This window comes from Myotis brandtii, unplaced genomic scaffold (assembly GCF_000412655.1).
Source record: "Myotis brandtii unplaced genomic scaffold, ASM41265v1 scaffold621, whole genome shotgun sequence".
NCBI lineage: Eukaryota > Metazoa > Chordata > Mammalia > Chiroptera > Vespertilionidae > Myotis > Myotis brandtii.
The window spans coordinates 634,519-657,084 of NW_005370372.1; the positions used below are offsets into that span (position 1 = coordinate 634,519).

Sequence of the window (22,566 nt, forward strand, 5' to 3'; positions counted from 1 at the left end):
GATAGGGAGGTTGTGGCCCCGCCCCCTGTCACACACAGAGCCACAGGGCCATCAGGGGGCTTGGTTGCTGCCCCCTGTCACGCTGATCCCGGTGCTGGGAGGCATATTACCCTTTTACTATATAGGATAGAGGCCTGATGCACAGGTGGGGGCTGGCTGGTTTGCCCTGAAGGGTGTCCTGGATCAGGGTGGGGATCCCCACTGGGGTGCCTGGCCAGTCTGGGTGAGGGGCTGAGGGCCGTTTTCAGGCTGGCGGGTGACTGAAGCTCCCAACCTGTCCTTTTTTTCTTTTTTCTTTTTTTATTCTGGGCCAGCTTTAGCTCTGAGGCTTGGCTCCAGCTCTGAGGCCTCGGCTGCTGGAAGCAGGTTTCTGGCCTTTGTTTACCTTCTGTATTTGAAACAATGTTGTGGTCCTGCTGGCTGAAGCCCGGCTGACTAAAGCAGGTTTCTGGGGTTTTGTTTAGCTTCTATATTTGCAACATAGTTGCTTAGAGTTGCAGCTGAGAGGCTGGCAAGGCAGGCGGGGAACCTGGCTTCCTCCGTCACTGGAGCAAGCAAGCCTCCTGTTCGCTTCAGTGCATGGCTGCCTGTCGCCATCTTGGTTGGCAGTTAATTTGCATATCTCACTGATTAGCCAATGGGAAGGGTAGCGGAGGTATGGCTAATTACCATGTTTCTCTTTTATTAGATAGGATAGAGATAAAAGTATGTCACATAATCACTTTACAAGATTATTGAAAACAAAAATGTTACTTGAACATATTTCTGCAAACTTTATGTAAATATGAGTGTGGTTTATTTATTTTCTGTTTTTAGATTGAATTAAGAAAAATTCTGTTTCTTTAAATTTTTTATCAAAAATAAATCAAAAGGAATATTAAAAAAAACCATAAAACACCATTTATTCTAATGACTAGGTGGCAAATAAAAGAAAATCCCAACATAAATCATAATTGAAATTATATCTTTTAAATTTTGGCACAACTACAATGGTTTTTCTTTTTAAATAAATGTTTAGAGTTTGGAAGACAATCAGATATCTTCTAGGTAGTTGTTACTAAGGTAATTTTATTTGTGATTTCTAAATTCTTGACAACATTGTGTCAAAATAAGCCAATATATAATCCCTACTAATCTTTACCTTAAGAGGTAAAATTATCTATGTGCTACTATCTTAGAATTCCTACATAATAATAATGTTCCAAGGATAATTTATATTTTTAACAGGTGCTAGACTTTATGGATTGAAGGTAAATGATGAAAAATGAGATAACATCTTGGTAAAAAGTCTGCTCCAAAAACAGGAAATAGAAGAATTTTTTAAGCAATTGGTTTCTGGAGTCCAACAAATTCCCATTTCTGTGTATCTGGTTTTTTAAAAAATTGATGAGAGAGAGAGAGAGAGAGAGAGAGATGGAACTCGCAACCTGGGTATGTGCCCTGACCTGGTATGAACTTGCCACCTTTTGGTGTATGGGACGGTGCTCCAACCAGCTGAGCCACGCCGGAGCTTGTCATTTTAGTTTTATTGCTTCATTAACTAGGATGACATATTCAATTTATAATTACATGACTTATAATCAATAACTGAAAATTTACAAAACTATTAAAATATCTTTTAGATATTTCTATTCCTTTGCAAAGAGAAAAAAAGAATCTAGAATCACTATTTTAATGTCAAGTTCTTAAGACAAAATTCGAGTTTAAACTATTGAACTAAATTATTACATTAGTGTTGAAACTATTAAGAGCAAGTAATTAAAAATGTTGGCTCAGATGCCAAGACTGATCAAGGCTTTCGTTTACCACTCAGTGTTCTCAGCCAAGCATAGTGGCTCCATCCTCCCTGCTCTCTTCTCACTTTTATCTCCTGTGGGGATGCAGTTCCTACATCTATTTACAGAGCTGTCTTCCTTTTAAATCTTAACACATCAATGCCACACCTTTCTGGACATATCCTTCATAAGCATGTGACTAATGAACAAACGATGAATGATCAGTAACTACTCTATGGTAACTTTGGAACTTTCATTTGGGTGTCAAAAATGATACAGAGATTGTTTTCACACTTAGTTGATCTTTAAATAACTTCTTGATAACCTTTCTATCCTTTAAGTCTCATTTACTTCGTATGAAAGAGTTCCACACTTCATTCAATGCTATTAATATCAATAAGATATTCAGGTTTGACTAAATCTATAAGTACTTGTTCTAAATTTGTTTCTGAAAAGTGATTAAGTCTGACCATCTTATAAAATAGAAAAACAGGATCTAACATATCTAAAGAACTCAAAGAAATATTAATCTAGACTAGAGATAAAAAAAATGAGCTAAAGATTAAAATTGAGAGATGCTGGACATGCATTCTTTGTATGATTTATCTTCAGTCCAATGATACAAAGCTTTCTTTTGCAAAATCACTATAATATTTGAGATTTGATAAATATAGAGTTGCAGTTTTGCACAATGAAAGAATTCTAGAGATTGGTTACACAAACTGAATATGCTTAATACTGAACTCTATGCTTACAATGACTAAGATGGCAAATTCTGTTATGTATGCTTTATCACAATTAAATTTTTTAAAAGAATTAGCAAGAAAAATAGTGAGAGGATACCTTGAGTTCATAATATAAAATATGAAGCAAAAATTTAATAAATTCAAGGTGCCATTTTTAAAAGTGAGAAAAAGAACACTCAGTTCAGTATTTTTCCAATTAGTGGCTTAAAAAACACGCACAATGAAAAAACTACTTGAGAAAACTTTCAAATTTCCTGCCAGTTGCAGTGTTTTATTTTTACTTTTCATGTATTCATTTATTTAGGACTTAATAATTCTAGGTTGATGACTGACTATTGTCCCTTGACCTGTGCATAGACTATTTTGGTTTATGTATTTACTAATTTACATTACTTAGTTGTTTTTAATTATGTATTAAACACCTGAAAATGTGTCATCCAGAGCAAAAGCGAAGAGATGGCAAATAACTGGTTTCTTACCACCAATTTTCCCTTTCTTTTTTTTTTAATTTTTTCAATCTTGGGTGACTATCTCTGAATCATTCATCATTCTCATGCTTTTCTTTTTACATATTTTTGTGTCTATATATACTCACCTAAAAAGTGTATTTTAGTTGTTTTTCACATTATTCTAGGGAACAAACTATAATTTAAGAAGTATTTTTTTTTCACATAATAATGAATTGTTAAAATCCATCCTTATTGCTTTGCATTCATGTTTTGCTGCTGGCTACTATTTAAAATTGTGTGAAAGTAGAATTGCAGTCATTTAAGCCATGCCTGAATAAATAGCTTCTTTAGATCCTCATTGTGAACCATTTGAAAGTTAGCTTGTCATTTGAACTACTGTTGGCTCAACCACCCTGCCTATGTCCACCTTTGGATTGTTGGTTGTTAAGGTGTACTTTGAATGAACAATCTTGCTTCATCTAAAAATCTCAATAATTTCATTGTTATTAAGAGAGTTTGAGCATAATTCTCTGCCCTTCTTGTTCAGACATAAAACCCTAAAATTTCACTATGAAGATAACATCATATAAACATCAGTGATTTCTAAATCATTTGTTAATTCCAGGTTTAACAAGTTTCTTTCAGGGCATTCCCTCGGGATATTTTCCTTTTCCTCATCTATTAAAATGTTTTCTGTTAACACTGGTGAGAAACATAATAAAGGTTTGTCAGGAACTCTTGGAACATTGAAAGCAATTCAGAGCTTGCTTTTCTTGTTTCTTCTTGCCTATAGCTTAACACAGATCCTTTCTTTCTGTAAGCTAATGGAGTACTGTGTCTGTCTTTTTAAACCTTATTTTGCAAAAGAACTTCCTGACATTATTTCCAGTTTGTTTAAAAATAAAACAAAATAAAAACAAACAAACCTCTTTTGATACATTCAAGACTGTTAAAATATGATTAAAAGCTACCAAGCAAGAAGTTTGCTGCCCTTGTTCTTAATTATTTGCCCAATAATATTTATGTGCCCTGACTGGGAATTGAACCCTCAACCCTTCAGTGCACAGAAGACATTCCAGCCAACTGAGCCACACTGTGGGCCTTGCCCAATAATATTTATTATGTAGTGGCTGAGACCCCCTCCCCCTTGTAAGTTCAGGAGACAGTTTGGGTCATATTTTGGCTCTGCTGGTGAACTAGTTTTGTGGCCTTTGACATGTTATTTCGTGGCTGAATGAATACGTTTTCGGACCTGAAAATGGAAAGCAAGTACAGCTATTTCACAGGGTCATTGTGAGATTTAAATAAGATGATGCATATAAAATCCTTAACTTAGTGACAGTTGCATGTGAGCTCCATACATGTTAAGTAGGGTGGGGCAAAAGTAGGTTCACTGTTGTGAGTATGCAAAACAGAGTTTTTTCCTTGTATTATTATCTATTAATTTTTTATTATTTTCCATACAAACAATTATAAATCGACTTTGCCACACCCTGTATTGTCAACAGACTCACACTGGTTTTTGACTTAGAGTGAGTCATAATGTGTGCTTGTGACAAAGGGCTCTTGCCCGCACTTCATTGCACATGTTTATAATGCACCACTCTGAGTAGACACAGAAAAACAGGGTAAGAAATAGAATCTCTTACTTAAGCAAATGCTAATCTGAAATCCTGTTGACACTGCAATAAGAACTTATGGATTGATCAACATAACTTACCTATTAATAAGTGCATGTAAAAATAAATAAAATAAACAAGAGTGGATGGTTCTATATATATTTTTTTGGAGAAATTTTTAGAATGACTTTGGAAAATATTTAAATTTCAAACTTCTTACATCATATCTAATAATATGTTCTTGGATTGATATTCATTATTTAAATTCACAGGCTCACTAATTAGAATTGTGGGGTGTCTTAGATATTCGATTCTAACAAAACTTAAAATGTTTTCCAGATTTATTGGCCGGCTGCAAAGGAGCGGGTGGAATTATGTAAATTAGCTGGGAAAGATGCCAATGTAAGTATGAGATTTTAAAGAATATCTTTGTTAAACTGGTACTGATATGATAACAAATATTTATATTGGGTTTTATGAATTAATGATATTAGTGTCCTATTTTAAAGGCTACACTAACTTATTCTGTGTAAAGATTTTGGTATAAAATATTTCTTCTACCTTGCCAAAAGGAATGATATTATCCTTAGAAATTTAGAATTACTACATTTTCTGTAGTGTTAATTCTGAATATTGTTATTTTTTTCACAAAAAATCTCAGATCCCTATCAAAATTTAAAAAATAAACCATCAGAACCTATTGTATTTCTAGGATTATGTATTTTTTATTTACATGCATGAATTTTGTGAATGTACATAAAGCCTTCAGCTTTAGCATTACAAACATGCAATTAATAATTTAATTTAGGTTAACATTAAAGTTACAAAATCTAGCAGGATTCTTTCAAAACTTGGCATATAGAGATATTAAGAAAGATTGGTTGAAAATGAATGACAACATTCTGGAATGAAAACTAGAAATATTTTACTCTAAAATTTACTAAAGCACAATTATATAAAATAACTTTTAAGAATAAATTGTGGGGTCCTAATATAAACTACTAGCCTAAGCTGCCTTAAGGACCAGCGGAAAGCCTTAGATCAGTGTGACTAACCTAAGCATGTTTGGGGTGACCTCTCTGGATTGCCTTTGCATTGTCCAAGTTGTCCTGCATGCTCCCTCAAACTCTTGCCTGTTTTATCTCCAGCGATGACTGCAGCGCTGTGGCTCTGGCTGCCTCTTCTCATCTGAGTGCTCTGATTCAGGCCAGATGCTCTGTGTTCTGCCCTGACTTCTTGCACTGTGGTGATAGGGAGAATTGCTCTCTTTTTTTTGGCAAATAAATCACTTCCTGAATGTAACTCAAGATGATAAGAGGTTCTAACTTTGGGCAGAAACATAGACATCTTGAGGCTTCTTTTGCAACATCCTCTAATGTTGCCTGTAACCACAATAACACAGGAGAATTAAGCAGAGCAATGTCTTAATATTTAATAACAAATAGTGTGTGTTATATGAAAGCATAATTACATTTTAAAACTCTCACTTTATTAATGTGATAAAAGTAATATAATAGGACACATGGTGCCTAATGAATGGAGGGGAAGGTTAGAAGACTAAGAATCTGAGACAACAAATTTGTTCACTTATTTGGACAGTCATTTATTCAACTTATATTTATTAAGAGCCTGAATATGTGCATAAATATATGTATGAAACTGATAGAGGATCTGCTGTCATTCATGGAGCTTTCAGTATAATGAGGGATACAGATATTACTCAACTGATCTTACACACTGTCACAGTACTTCAAAATAAAATTATCAAAACTAAACAAAGAAAGTTTTAATTATGCCTGACTAGGTATTCAGTCAGTATTAAATGTGACCTTTTCAGACACATTTATGTTAGCAGAAATGTATCAGGGATTGTTAGCATCAAATGCAATAGGGAACAGTTTTTGTGTTTATTTCATCAGAAATTAAAGAGCTAAAGCTGTCCTAGAATATATTTTTCTTTCTCCCATGTCTCTCTCTCTCCACCCTGTTCAACATCCCAACTGCAAGCAAGTGCCTAGGTCTGCAAAAGATTCGATACTTTATGACCTCATGGGGGGAAAAAAAAGATGCTTTGCTTATGAGAGTTTCCAAATTATTTTGAATAATTTGGAAGTTTTCCCGTGGAGTAGATGAGCGATAAACACTCAAGGTCAAACAGTCAGTGAAGGTTTTAATTGTGACCATGTTCCCATTTCAGGATGTTCACCAATTCTAGTTATACAGTAACTCAGTTGCCCCTATTACTAAGTTAAAGCAAATGATGATAAATTTTTCGGAAGGTAGCATCCTAGAACACATAGGACCCAGCATATGAAAACCACTCTTCCATTTCAGTTGTTTCGGGGGCTTAGTAATAACCTCTAACCTTTAAGCACACCTCCTGCCAACCCAGGATTAGAGATTTGGGGAGTTTTGCTCATTTTGCTGAAGTCTATAAAGTTTGCTGCTGAATCATGTAGGGATAATACAAGCCTTTGTCTCCTTTTCAATTTGTCCCTTTAAAATAATATTACATTAGAGTTACTAAGAATAGCTTACACTTTTATGGCACTTACCACATTCTGAGAGTTGTTTTTAATGCTTTATACTTATAATCTCATTTAATCCTTATGACTATATGGTATGCTAGATTTTATTATTATTTCTCATTTTCTAGATGAGAAGACTGAGGCCAGAAAAATTAAATGACTTGCCCGGTATCACATATCTAGTAAATAGTGAAGCCAGGAATTGAATCCAGAAGTCTGGCCCCACAATCTGTGCTTTTATACCACACTATATCCCACGCTTTAAGTCTGCGCTTTATGTCTGAGGTCTGAAACCTGTATTATCTCTCCAGTCATTTCTCTTCAGTGTCACCATAACATAGATCCTCATTCTTCAGCATTGCAGAGGTGTCTGCCAGCAGAAAACTGAGACAAGTGTGGGGTTTTATTGACATGTTTTACTACCTTTGGCATTGCCCTCTCTTTTCCCTTCTCTCTAGTAATTTTTACCTACTTCCCCAGAGTGTGTTTAGGATTAACAAGTGTTTGGAAAGACTATGCCTTTACACAAAGGTACTATATAACTGAAAAACAGTGAATTATTTACCATAATGAGACTTTGCTAATTGGGGTGGGGACAGAGTAGAAGATGAGGAAACAAAAGAGAACTATTGCACTTTCTTGAACACAGTTCCCAGATTAATCCAGGGAAGGAAAGGGATGACAGGAAACTGTTCGGTCGTACTTTGTTTCTGCTTAGAATATTTTTCAAAAGAGAGTCACTAAAGAAGTGCCTTTAGTCCTGAGGATGAAGAGTGGGGTAAATGGGTCACTCTAGGCAAAGAACGCCCAGGGTGCAGGCAGCCTGGCCTCAGTCCGTTCACCGTGGAGACACACAACCTGTCAATAGAGCCATGACATAGAGTTCAAGGCTCTTGCTTCTCTACTGTCCTGTGATTACATTTTTTTTTAGAACATCTGAAAGTAAAACAAAGTGTTCATTGTATGAAGCTTGCAAATTATATAGAAATCATCTGTAAATAGTTCCTCCCCCATGAACATTACCCAGAGGTAGCTGGTGACATTTTGATGTTTATTCTTCTATCTTATCTATTTACTATTTCAGAATGAAATCATTGTTTACATAGCCCCTTAAAACAATTTTTTTTTCCACTTCACAGACTGCCACGAGCATTTTCCCATGTCATTAAATTCCTTTTTATAACACTACTTTTAATAGCTATACCGCATTCCTCTATATATTATTTCATCAATCCCCTATTGTTAGAAGTTTGGTATAAATCCAGTTTTAATTATTGTGAATGATGCTGCACATGAAAAACCTCATATAAAAATATTGTGAACATCTTTGACTATTGAGTAGAATTACTGCTGAAAGGATATAAAATTTTTTATACACTCTGCAAAATGGCCCTCCGGAAAGTTTCTGCCTCTTGTGCTTTAACCAGCAGTGATGCTCATGAGAGAGTGTATTTCCCATACCCCTGTTAATATTGGATACAGCCTATAGTTAACATTTAATACTGATACATAAATGAATAAAATAAACACATTAAATATTTGCCAAAAAATATAAAGCTATTTTTATTGTTTCAGCTTGAATTTTTTTTAATTACCATTAAACCTAAATATTTTATATAGTTGTAAAATTAGAATTTATTTTTTGGAATGGCATATTCCTACAATTTGTTCATTTTTTAATTTTAGCATGTTTTTTTCTTACTGATTATTTACAGATTTTCAATATTTGCAGATATATATAACTATATTTATAATAAAATATATTATTACACTGTGATCTACTCATGTAAAAAAATATTCTTTCCAAGTTGTTTTATTTGATATAGTCTTTTAAATGTTTAAGTAAGCATCTCTCTTCCTTTTTTTCTTTAAAATGTTTACCTTTGCCCTCCTACCACAGTATAGTGTGGAAATCTCCACTGTTAAATCTTCCATTTTTAAGAGAGAAATGTAATATTTGGATTTTCATGTATTTATTTTGAAGCGTTAAAATATTTTCAAAGCTATAAGACCTAAACAGATATCTCTGCAGAGTAGATTCTACTCAAGGTCTGCTAGACAAAACCAACATGCAGCAGTGACAGGCATGTGATGAACAATCAAAAATATTTGATGTCCAAGCCAGTTTGGCTCAGTGGATAGAGCGTCAGCCTGAGGACAGAAGGGTCCCGGGTTCAATTCCTGTCAAGGGCACGTACTTCAGTTGCAAGCTCGATCCTGGGCCCTGGTAGGAGCCCGTGTGGGAGGCAATGAATCCATATGTCTCTCTCACATGTATGTTTCTCTCTCTGTCTCTCCTCCCTTCCACTCTCTCTATAAATAAATGGAAAAATATCCTTAGGTAAGGATTAACAACAACAACAACAAAAGGTTTGATGACCACAATATTCTGAAAAGTAAACTAAAAACAGAAATAGACCAGATTCCTAAGTCATGAGAGTCTTTCCCTATATAACCTAAATAAGTTAAAATTAACAATTTATGAGTCACTTACCAGAATTACATATAAAGTTGTATTGGATTTAATTGGACTATATCTAAGTCTAGAGAATTACATGCACTTCTGTTTCACTAATACAGGGTGTATCCCCCAAAATGTATACAAACTTTAAGAGCTGCTGGCTCAGTTTTGAAAGTGAAATGTATTTTAATAAACACTGCCTTTATAATTATTCAAAGTGTGGGTATGTGCTTTTTTGGGACACCCTACATTTTTCCAGCTATCTAGGCAGAGGCTAAAATTCCAAGTGTTAATGCATAAATTAAAACATATTTGTCTTTTCTTCAACTACTAACTCAGCTTTATATTTGTTTTAGAAATCACCTAAAAAAAAACATTTTATTATTAGTTATATAAACATGTGGATATATGTGAGAGGTAAAATATTGAAACAAATATTACTCGAGAGAATTTTTAAAAGTTGATAACTTGTTTTCTCTCTTTCTCTTCATCTCTCTCTCTTCCACTGAGGGGAGGAGGTAGGTAGGAAGGGAAGTAGGTAGAAGGAATGAGGGAAGGAAGGAGAAATTCAATACATTCCCAAAGATGAGTATATTACCCAGTGAATTGAATTGTTTGGTCATATGCAGCAACCCTGCCACTGTGGGCAATAGCTGACAAGTTAGCCAGCTTTCAGGGAAAGTTGAAAAAGCTGCTTCTCAAAGTTATCTTTCTTCATGCCTCACAGAATTATGCTACCATTAATAGCCACGCTGCAGGTCACTAAGTGAATTAAATCGAGTTAATTATTGCTTGTGTTATTTAAACAAAACTTTGGAAGCTCTGTGCATAAAAAGAAAAAAAAACCACAATCTTTGAAACAAAAAAATAAGTTAAAAATTAAAAGGGAAATCATTGTAAAGTTTTTGCCTCACATCACTGGTTTGGCTGAAATGTCCACCCAGGCAATTTTGAATTACAAAACCTTATCTTTCAGGATCTTGGTTTCCCAGGTTTCTTGCCTTCTGGCAGCCAGTTCCTTTTCATTGCCTCCAGGCTGCTTAGGGAACTGCCCTCAATCAACTTCAGTACGAAAAAGTTTGCGCAGAGCTGACTTTTTTGGAAATGATGTCCTGTAAATCAGGACCCATCCGTACATTGCCCTATTCCACATCAGCCCAGTCTGAGAGAGGGGAGACATTTCATAAATAAATCCTTGCTAATAGTTTACCAAGTCAGAAACTAGCATAATAGGTGAATTTCCTGGGCTGAGTGCATTTTAATAAAGTACTCCAGGAAAAGTCAAAATATGCGTCTTGGCCCATGGGACTCAGTTGGTTGGGCATAGTTCTGTGCACCGAAAGGATGCTGATTGGATTCCCGGTCAGGGCACATACCCAGGCTTCATTTTCCATTCCTGATTGGGCTGTGTTCAGGAGGAAACCTATGGATATTTCTCACATCGATGTTTCTTCCTCTTTCTCTCTTTTCCTCTCTCATAAAAACATTTTTTTAAAAAAAAGATTTTTTAAATAGTTAAAGGATGTGAAATGTTTTTGGTGTGATTTGGAGCTTTTCCTTTATAATCACTAAAACCATCTCTCTTTTTTTTAAAAGAATTGTTTATTGATTTTTAGAGGGAGGGAGGGAGGGAGGGAGGGAGAGAGAGAGAGAGAGAGAGAGAGAGAGAGAGAGACATCGATGTGAGAGCACATCAATAGTCTGACTCCTGCACGCCCCCTACTGGGGATGGAGCCTGCATCCAGGACATATGCCCTTGACCAGGATGGAACCAGCAGCCTCCTGGTGCATGGAAAGATGCCCAACCAACTGAGCCACACTGGCCAGGGCTAAAATTTTATCTCTTATGTGTATAAAACTTCACTCTGGGCCTTATTTGCCTTTGTAAACAGTGCTGTGTCTCTCAGAGTCCTTAATCTTTCTGACTCCATAATTTATAAGCTAGAAAGGGAATTGTTTTATTCCTTTATACAAATATTTAGTTCAGAATCTTGTAAAATTAATGTTTTATTCATCTTCAGCTACTAAAACAAAACACTGTAAACTGGGCGGCTTTAAGAACAGACATTTATTTCCTCCAGTTCTGGAGGCTGAGAAGGTCAAGATGAAGGTGCCGGCTGATTGGGCTCCTAGTGAAAAGTCTCTTCTTGCTTGCAGATGGCCATCTTCCTGTTGTATCTTCACAAAGCAGAGAGTGAGAGAGAAAGCTCCCCAGTCTCTTCTTAATCCCATCCTAAGGATCCTATTCTCTTGAATAGCAAAGACAGCTATTCACTCTAAAATCAAAATTGCCACAGGGATATTGATACTTAGGATAGGGCAATGAGAGTAGGTCATTGAGTATTATCTTAAATGGATTATCTCCCAAAGGCCCCCATCTCCGTATGTCCTTGTACCATCACACTGGGGAGTTAGGGTTTCAACCTATGAATTTTTGGAAGACACAGATGTTCAGTCCGTAACAATTACCTTTTAACTATAGGATTATTTGGTAAAATTGAGCTTTTGAAAAAAAATGATGAAATAACTAGCAGTGAGTCAATCCTGCCTCACTCCAGCCATATAATTCTACTCTTGCCCTCCCTGTGTGCTAGTCCTTGTGTAGCTCTTACCCTTGCATGGATCTCTTTATAGGGGTAAAGACAAAGAGATAACAGTCCCTTCAGTGTGCATTAGTGAACAAAATAAAGAGATATTAAAACCTCTTACCCTAGCAATGAAGCCACATTACAGTTTATCTCGTGATCCATACACATTTACTCATATTACTGTGTACCCATTATTTGTTCAAAACCATTCATATGGCATATTTGCTCTCTGAGTTGGGTTTTTAATTGAGCTTGCCTAACATGATGCTAAGGAACATGAAGCTGGTTTCCTATGGTGCCTTTCTGCAAATGGAAAATAAGTTCTCCTCATCAGAAACCTTGGCAAGAAGGTGAAAAACGGACATGATTTTGTTAAATAAGACTATATGCCAGAAAATTGTCTTAATGAATGTAAAATGTTCAGTTTTTAGGAATCTACATATAATAAATACATGAAATTATCCAAGACAATAAAAATGTCCATAGTGTTATTTGCACATCCTTAGATGTAACCTCTCTCTCTCTCTCTCTCTCTCTCTCTCTGTCTCTTTTTTTTTTCCAGCATGCAATCTAAGCAACCACATTCAGTTATCCTGCTCCTATTAGAGAGGCTGACTCTTCCTACCCAATAAAGAAAGAAACACCCTTTACTTGTGTAGCTGAGGGACTATTATTGTCTTTTCACGTAGTCTTAAGCAACGGTGTTGTTTATAAGGAAGCAGAGAACAGAAGACTCAGTGTGTTCACTGTAACATTCTTTTGTGATGAAATGTGCAGATTTTATTAACTGGGATCTACAAATTCTGGAGACATAAAATTGCCAGGGTAGCTGGATGGGTACTAGGAACTCTATCACAGCATGCAGGCATAGCTATTTACTCTAAAATCAAAAGAGCCACCAGGATATTGATATTTAACATACGGCAATAATAAGCAATTATTAAATATTATATTATTAATTTAAACCGTGTAAAAATTTTATTAATAAGCGGTTGTTTGCCTTTTAAAAAATGTATTTAATTCTAAAAACCTTCCTACCAGTCCAGTGAGGTCATTGTTGAGTTGTATGTGTGTGTGTGTGTGTGTGTGTGTGTGTGTGTGTGTGTTTTAATTTCTTCCTACCAACCCCCAAAACAACAGTGCCATAAGCCAGTGCCTGACTGGTAAAGAACCCATGGCCATCCAGATAAGGATAATGAACCTCTGTGGTCCCATAGGTTTCCCACTTAGTAAATTCTTGCCCATCTCTTGGATAGAGTCAATCGAGAATAAAAGCATGTTATAGCCCAGTGTTTTCTCTTTGGGTCCAGGAATCATGAAGCCATAATGAAGAAATTGTTTCCAGTAATTTTGTAATGATAAGAAGTCACTTTGGGAGATAAATTGAAAATTATACATAATAACAAAAATGACTGAAAAATTGAGTATTTAAAAGTAACAGGGGCATGGAAAATAATTGTTATAAAGATAATGAAAATATAAAGAAATATTTTGGGGCCTAAGCATATGCAAAATAATTAGAAATGGAAAAATTTCTTTAAAATTTGGACTTTGTATAAAAATATTCATGGAAAAATAAAAAACATTCTTGGATTAAGCAGAAATTAGTCTGAGTCTTGAAGGCTCTGTAATATTGAAAATAAATGGAAATAGTCTGGCTGGCATGGCTCAGTGGTTGAGCTATGACCTATGAACCAGGAGGTCCCAGTTTGATTCCCAGTCAGGGCACATGCGGGTTGTGGATTCGGTCCCCTTTGTGGGTCATGCAGGAAGAAGCTGATCAATGGTTCTCTCTCATCATTGATATTTCTATCTTTCTCTCTTTATCCTTCTCTCTTCCTCTCTGCAATCAATATATATACTAGAGGCCCGGTACATGAAATTTGCACACAAGTAGGGTCCCTAGCCCTGACCGGCGATCAGGGCCGATCTGTGGGGTGACCAGCTGGGCAATCGTGGGGCCTCTGCAGGCACCCGCCTTGGCTGGCATGGCACCACCTACTCTTCAGCCCTGTTCCGCCGCCACTGCTGGTTGCCTCCCTCTACAGGGCAACTGGTGGGACAATCGGGTGGCCCCACTGGCACCCACCTTGGCTGGCCTGGGGCCTGCAGGCTGGGGCAGCTCCTGCATTGAGCGTCTTCCCCTGGTGGTCAGTGTGTGTCATAGCAATCGGTTGTTCCACTGTTTGGTCGATTTGCATATTAGACTTTTATTATATATATGAAGAAAATAAATGGAAATAAAATGGTAGGGCATTCCATCCAATAAAAATGGAACACATATATAGGAATACAGATCTGTGTTCAGTGTAGCTGAGACAGTTTATGTTGCAAACAGCAGAATCTATATGGTGAACATCAGAACATGATGAGTTTTGATCTCTAGGTAATTCTTGAAAAAAAGTATGGATACCTCATTAATATTCTATGTATATTTATTCTACAGACCCCATTAAGTATCACTGTAGAGATGTGCATTCTGGCACCCTGATAATTTCAAACCTTTAAAATTTCAAAAAGTTTCAAAGTCAATCATTTAAGCTAGTTTCTAATTTGTTTTACCTTCTTGCTAAGTCAGGTGTCTAAACATTTATCATAAATCTTTTTCATTTCCCCCTTTTTTTGATTTATCTACTTGAAAAGCAGGTGGCATAAATGACCATCTTTCAAAAACTTGAATTGTATGCTAATGCTTTTATTTTTTATTCCCAATAGACAGAATGTGCAAATTTTATTCGAGTCCTTCAACCCTATAATAAAACTCACATTTATGTGTGCGGAACTGGAGCATTCCATCCAATATGTGGATATATTGATCTTGGAGTCTACAAGGAGGTAATATAATGAAATTGCTTGAAAACAATTTATTGTAACACTTTATTATGAAACATGGAGTCATATAATTTGTGTATGGTATAAGAACTCATGTTCCCAACCACTTTATGGATTGCAATTTTGATTATATACTTTATCTATCTAATAAAAATTGTTTTATTAAAAGTTTTTTTTAGTGAGATGATCAAAATTAATAGTGCAAAATGTTGAAAGTGCATGTTTTCTATGGGCTCTATGTATGTCTTCATTTTCTCTTGAGGTTTTTTTACAACTAGATCTGTTTTGTATGTTGCTATTGGTAAAAATCCATTTCCCACAAGACTTTGCAATGGAATTGTATCTTTTAAGAAATTTCATTTTTCCCATCCAACAAATTTGACCTGTTATGTTTATAATGGCCGACCTTAAGTACAGAAAATGTAATGATTTTCTAATAACTGTATATAGATAGTTATATTAGCACTATAGATAGTAATATTAGCACACTGAACCCATTATTTCTGCTGGACCAAATTGACATAGTGGAAATAAAGTATACATTAATTAGGAGTAATGTATAGCAGCTCTCTCTGAGCATTTCAATAAATGAGAAACATGCAGATTTCAGAAATGTAATTAATCACTAATCTATCAGAAGGTTTTTGTGTGTCATGGATTATACCACACATTTTACATGAATTGTTTTCTTAGAATTTCACAACACTCGTAATGCAGTTAGTATCTGTATCACTTCTAATTTATAAGTTACGAAAAACTGAGTCTCAATGGAATTAAATAACATGGCCAAGATCACCCAACTAATAAATGCTCTAGCAAAGAACTCAACCAAAGCACTCAGTCTCTAGACCAGGCTTGCACAACTGTGCTTTTGGAACCTGTACTCTAAAGTGTATCCTTGTATAGCTTGATGGTTGCACTGTCATCTTTATGTTTATGTATATACTTCTTGTGACTAACCACGCATGTTTGCAGAATTAACTTCATGATTGATATTAAAGTCTGAGTTTATGGAACAGGTTTCTTTATATTGATTTAATTGATTCATGCAGAAATCAAATTCACAACTGTGGCTGGATAAACTTTCCTCTCTAACCAACTTGTCTAACCAGCCCAGACTCAACTGTTTGAAAATAAAGCAACCCTGATAGTTAAATCTCTGAACCACTAGGAGACTTGGCAACTTGAATCCATCATTCTTTGTTGCTTGTGTAATGTTCTCTTGGCTAGCTTTGATGAAGGATAATGTATAATGGTAGCTCACAGCACAGGGTCTAATTATATGAGATAGCCCCACAGTTTGGATATGTTTCGAGGCCTGAGGCTAAAGGCCAAACTCACAACCTGCTGAGGGATGCAAAGAGTGTTCTTTAGCTCCTAAAAGTCACAAGTGCTGAAAAGGAATTTAGATGGAGCTAATTATTTAGCTTCAGACTGTCAAGAAGCCCAGGGGCAGTGAAATTTACAAGTTCTGTGAGAATAAGAGAATTATGAGTGCACAGGCGTATGGAGCCTTGTGAGTTTGCTGCTGGTCAGGAGTACAGGTAATTGTAGTTAGCCCTGCTTGAAGATTGTTAACTTTGTGAATGAATTATTAGTCCTAGGAATTCATTGTTCCTCCAGAGGGAATTTACAAGGCTCTTCCATTTTCAAAATAGACAAGGTTGCTCTGGAGGTGACTGAGAAGAGGGAACTAATATATAACAGGGATGAAGAAGAGAAGTATGGGAAATCCCCTTTCTGGGGACTCCTGTTCAGTGCGGCTGGGGCAATGGGCAGAAGGGTCAAAAAGCTCAAATGAATCCCAGATTTCTGCGTTTGGCAGTGAGTTGGAGAGTGGTGTTATTTACTGAGGTGAGAATAGTAACAAGTTTGTGGGGAGACTGGTGAGTTAGTTTTGTACATACTGCATTTGAGAAATGGTCAGTAGGTCATGCCAGTGGGAAGTTGGATCTGGATTTCAGGACAGAAGTCAGGGCTGATGTCAACAACTAATCATTGGAGCTCGAGGAGCCAGAGTTTGAATTATGGCTGCAGTCACTTACCAGCTCCATGGTCTTGTGCACACTGCATAAGCTTTCCAAGCTTCTGTTTATTCAGCAAAACGATGATAGTAATACTAACTACCTCACAGGGTAATTTTGATGACAAAATGAGAAAATTATAGTATAGGCTTTGGCATAGCACTTGCTTCATTCCAGCCACTTAATACTCAGCCGTAATAGCCCACAGAAGCACAGAAAGGTACAAAAGCAAGGATTTCAAAAGTATTGTATTAATGTCTGCATATACATATACATATACATGTATTCTTCAAAACTTGGAGTGCCTGATAGCTGTTAAATAATTATATTGGAAGTATATTCTATTTTCCTTCACCTGATGCAAATCTCATCTTTAAATGAGAAAAGTATTGATAAAAACTTTGCCTAGTTGTGATGATTAAATATTTCCTATCACTCTTGCTTTGTTTCAACAATATTTCAGTGTGCAGCCTCGATAGATGCTTTTTGCAAAAATAGTTAGATTAAGGAATTAAATGGAGAAAAAAATCTTATGAAGTTGAAGCTGTCTCAAAAGTTAGAGCGCCATGTAAAGCAGTCAGTCTATCTGAGGCAGCCCATTTAATCAGCCATTATTTTTTACATCATCTTCCTGTTGGTGTCCTTGACTCTGGCCCAGGGAAACTTGCTTCCCCACTGTCTCCTTTCTCCAGGAGATTATAAGGGAGGCCTTGTCCTCAGCCTGCACAAATACCCATTTTACGGGCTTATCTTGAGAATTTAATGAAATGTTGCATTATGAAAACAGAAGTCTGTACAATTATAAGGGAGTATTTAGTACTTTGCATCAACTGTGACATTCTCTCAGATATTTTCTTAGTGCTTTTTAGCTTTTCACTCTGATCTTCTGCCACAGCAGGATTCAGCTTACTTTCCCCCTTTACAATATCCTATTATAGGCTTTAGAGTCAACACTTCTGTTTGATCTGTGAAGAATAGTGTTCCCTTAACAATATTTAAACACACTTAAGAGCCACTATCTACAGGTGTGTTTTTCCTGACATACCTTTAGCCTCATCCACAGTTGGAAAGCAGCCCTAAATGTATTCGCACTAGACCTTTTTTCCATGCCTAGTCTCTGCTCTCATAGCTTGCCATTAGCTGACCTGTTCTAAACATACTTGGGCTTGATCATGTTACATGGTCACTCATTAGCTAACCTGTTCTAAATAAACATACTTGGGCTTGATCATGTTACATGGTCACTGTGAGGCTACTATAAATTGATTTCAACACATTTTAAGTTCATGAGTTTGAATTCTGAGACTACATTAGTTAAAAGCATGAACTTTGGAGACAACCCGAGTTCAAACTACTGCTTTAATTCTTACAAGCTATGTGATGCTGAACAAGGTAATTAATTCCTCTATCCTCAATATTTCTCTTGTACAGTTGGAATTCTCAGAGTAGCTTCATTATTAGGCTTATGGCATGGATTCACTGAGACAACATACATAAAATTTCTGGCCCATGATTAGTACCTACTCACTGTTAGGAACCTTACTATTTAGTATTAAAATGCATTTACTTGGAACTGTAGATTAACAATTGTTAATCATGCTATTTAAATTGCTATTGCTCTTTTTTTATAGGCAGTAGCTACTGTTGGTCTTGTTCATAAGAAAAAAAATCTGACAGGGCAGATAATACAATAGATAATCCAGTTCCTCTATCCCTTTTGTTTCATTGCTTGCTTTCTAGAGAAGTAGCACTGAATGGTCCTTTTTTATGATATATATGTGTGCTCTGATACAACTCTGTAGCTACACCATCTAGAGAGAATGTCTAAAATGCTGGATTTCTCTAGTGCCTAGGCAGGGTGAGTCATCAGCCCTTTTGCTGTAGGGTAGTGTTGTCATTGTTATGAACCACTCAAGCTCATGGGACCGTATTCATTATACATTCATATTTTTCTTGGAAAGTTCAACTTAAGATGTTATTTTTTTTTCCTGAATATTAAAATATGCCAATGTCATTCAGTGTCTGTGGCCACTATTGTACAAATAGATGTTTCAGCCAAAATAACTATGTGGCTTTTAATGTGTACAGTGTTTTCATAACAGTGAAAATACTGTAACAGGATATTTTTTGCCCACATGCATCAGCAGCTATGAAAATGAGCTTCCTACCTTAAAACATTTTATGTCACTAAAATTACAAAGTATAACAAGGCTTAAGTAATTTGGAATAGTTGCAGATGCTTAGGTAAATAGACCATAATAGCTATGGAAGTATAAATATTATAGTAAATTTATCTCATAGATGAGGAAATTGGCTTGCTAAGCTCAACAAATTACTTATTAGACTTAAGAAATATGTGTGTTTGATGGTGATATTGATAATGATAGTGGTCCAGACTACATAAATTTATGAGTATATTAGTACTTCTGACAGAAAAATCCATTTCGTATTATTATTATTACTTTGGGCAAACAGAGACCAAAACATGGAGATTGAGTCTTGCCAGTAATAACATTTGCTAAAGAGTTAAGGAGCGCAGCATGATGCACATGCTGTATATGCTCAATCAGTTTTTGTTGAATTAATGAGTTAGATATTAGTTCTTATCTCCTATGTTCTTGCTGATTCTGATATTTTAAGAAATCTCACTTGTGTTAATATTTCTCACAACAGGAAGTTATGTTCAAACTAGACACACACAATTTGGAGTCTGGCAGACTGAAATGTCCTTTTGATCCTCAACAGCCTTTTGCTTCAGTAATGACAGGTAAGATCAATGATAGGCAGTTCTTGCTTTAGGTGTTTTAAAATGGTATGTGTAGATTAAACTACATTTTTATATTGAGTCAAAGATTATTTTGGAGTCTTCCACTGACCATAGTGTTTTAGTGCCAAATCTCTCTATATTTAGCATCCTTATCAATAAAGTGAGGTCTCAGCCATCCTTATTGTCTACAGTTATGTTTTACATGAACTTCTGGTTGAATTCTTTTTAATGCAAATCACACACACTCACTTGTTCTTAAATTTTACACTTAAATGTCTCAGATTATCTTTGCTAAGCTGTGTCCCCATAAATTTAGCAATTCCTTAAACATAATATGTTGAAAATGTTAAGACTTAAGCGGAAGGATTAATGATAAGACATAAGTGGATAAATTAATAAAATAAATTAATCAAATTATAGAGTACAGATAATAGGATACCTTTTCTCCCGATTTCACATGCTAATAAAAATTTCACATGTTCACTAATTTTTACTAGCATGTTCAGTCTTCTCTTGCTTTGTATACATCTTAAGTTTTCTTATGAGAAGACTCTTCTGTTTAAAGAGCGCCGTGCTGTGTGGTCTGAAGTCTACTCTGAGGAATGTCGGCACAACATTTCAACCATTATAAGAACTCCTTTTGTCTTGGTTTAGTTCGTGACTTTATTCTCTTTTTATTTAGCTTGTCTATCAAATGTTTGAATAGTCTATGCGAGTGAAGCACCATGACATTTTAATTTTCACTTAGTGAGAACTGGTGAACTCCCTTTGAAGTGAAAGCCTGTGTTTTTGTGTGTTTTGAAAATCGTGACTAATGTTCAGTCATTATCCTAAAAAAATGAGATAGATGATTTGTGATTCTAATCTGTCAAGAAGGGTTAACACACCCTTAATAAAAAACAATAGATGGTAGGCATCGGTGACCCCTCTTAAGACTCTCTAAGTAATTTAAATACAAGGAAGACAGTTTTAAAGCCTGGGTCTACAGATTCAGTTTTGGAGTTGAAACATAATTTTTTTTTCTAACAAAAATGTTCAAATAGTTAAAATTTTGTTTGAAGGTAATAATTTGTTTCCTTTATTCTTACCAAACTTTTTCCACAATGACTTTGTTGATGTTGGTTTCTTTGTACTTTTGTTTTTAAAAATTTTCCACCAAATCAAATGTTTCCATTTACCACATATTTTAAGGGAATGTTTTAAGAGATGGAAGCAGTGCCATATGTATATTTACATTATTTACTGGATTGCTCTATTTTGTGCTTTTTTTTATTGAGGTTGAGTGTTGTGTCAATTAGTTTAGTAAAAACGCATTTAGATGGATATAATCAGAGGATTTAGAAAGTATTTGAATCACTTATACAAAAGCAAAATTTAAATATATGTTTGTGAGGAAAATTGGTCTTCAGTGATAAAACAATGTCTTTATTGTTCTTTCATTTAGACATTTAAAAAATCAAAATTTTCTGTATAGAGATTGGCCATTTTTAATTTTGGTCTATTAAGGTTAACCCAAAGTAGTTGACTATGAAGATTTCTTGCAATAGCTTAGCTCTCAAAAAGGCAACACATTCTACTATAGGGATAGCATTCTTTTCTGCCACCTTCCTCCACCCCGACAATGTGATAATAATCATTGGGGAACTTTGACCAACCCCCTCCTCTTCCCCCCCCATCCTTTTCTTTATGCCTCCCCCCACCCCCATCTCCCTTTACTCTCTTCCCCTTCCTGTCATCTTTTTCTCTCCTTCCTGTCTCCTTTTCCTCTTCCTCCTTCTATCTTCCCACCAACCTTTCCCCTCTAAGCCTCTTTCTTCTTTGCTAGCCCCATTTCTCTTTCCCCTCCTCCTACCCCTCCCCTTCCTTCTCCTCTCCTCTCCTCTCCTCTCTTTCATAAAACATGGATATCCACTTTAAATAAATAACAGGACAAAGAAGTTTGGTATGCAGTAATAGCAACATCATTCCCTTCTTTCCCCTTTCAGGAATTCCTGTTTATCAGAACTATTAGAGACATGACTAGCTACAAGGAATGTAAAATGTTATAATTACAAAGAATGACTTCAGTGCTGAAAGCTCCCTTTCAGCAGAGATTAGGCAAAGAAAAGTTGTGGTCATTGAGGTTGTGTCTGTTAAGTAAGTACTAATTACGCAATCCATTCCTCATTATGGCATTTACTTTTTAATATTTCTTTGTGTTGTTACAATGAGAAACTCCTAATTATGATATACCATTGAATTATTTGTGAAAAGGACGGAAGAGCTAATTCATAAGGGAAGCCAATACATGCACAGTTCTTAAAGCATCAGATTACCAACATTTATGGAGTTATCTTTTCTTTAAGCAAATTTTTCAAAATATGAATGTGAAATTTATGAATTATAGCCTAAATATATTCTGATGTTATGCAATAAACATCTTTGGTTTCATGCTGTGAAATTAGTATATTGTTAATAGTACTGCTGGTAAACTCTTAGAAGTCTTATGTATTCTTTTCTCCCACCCAGATGAATACCTCTACTCTGGAACAGCTTCTGATTTCCTTGGCAAAGATACCGCATTCACGCGGTCCCTTGGGCCTACTCAAGACCACCATTACATCAGAACTGACATTTCAGAGCACTACTGGCTCAATGGTTAGTGATTTTCTCACTTTTGATTGTTTTGCCTTGCTTTTGGAAAGATAAGAAAGTCATTATTATTCATTCAGATGTGTTTTGGGATAAGCAATTTAGTTCAACATTTTAAAATAAGTTTGAAATAAATTCTCACAAAG

The 22,566-nt window shown here is 35.7% G+C and overlaps 1 protein-coding gene across 1 annotated transcript in view; it reads left to right on the plus strand.

Moving 5' to 3' along the window:
* Positions 1–22,566, plus strand: part of SEMA3D (sema domain, immunoglobulin domain (Ig), short basic domain, secreted, (semaphorin) 3D) — a 145,174-nt gene that overhangs the window by 54,456 nt on the left and 68,152 nt on the right. Inside the window, exons 4-7 of the mRNA XM_014528194.1 lie at positions 4,929–4,991; positions 14,882–15,001; positions 19,696–19,789; positions 22,298–22,426. Of these exons, the coding sequence (XP_014383680.1) occupies positions 4,929–4,991; positions 14,882–15,001; positions 19,696–19,789; positions 22,298–22,426 (406 nt within the window). The remainder of the gene's footprint in view (positions 1–4,928; positions 4,992–14,881; positions 15,002–19,695; positions 19,790–22,297; positions 22,427–22,566) is intronic.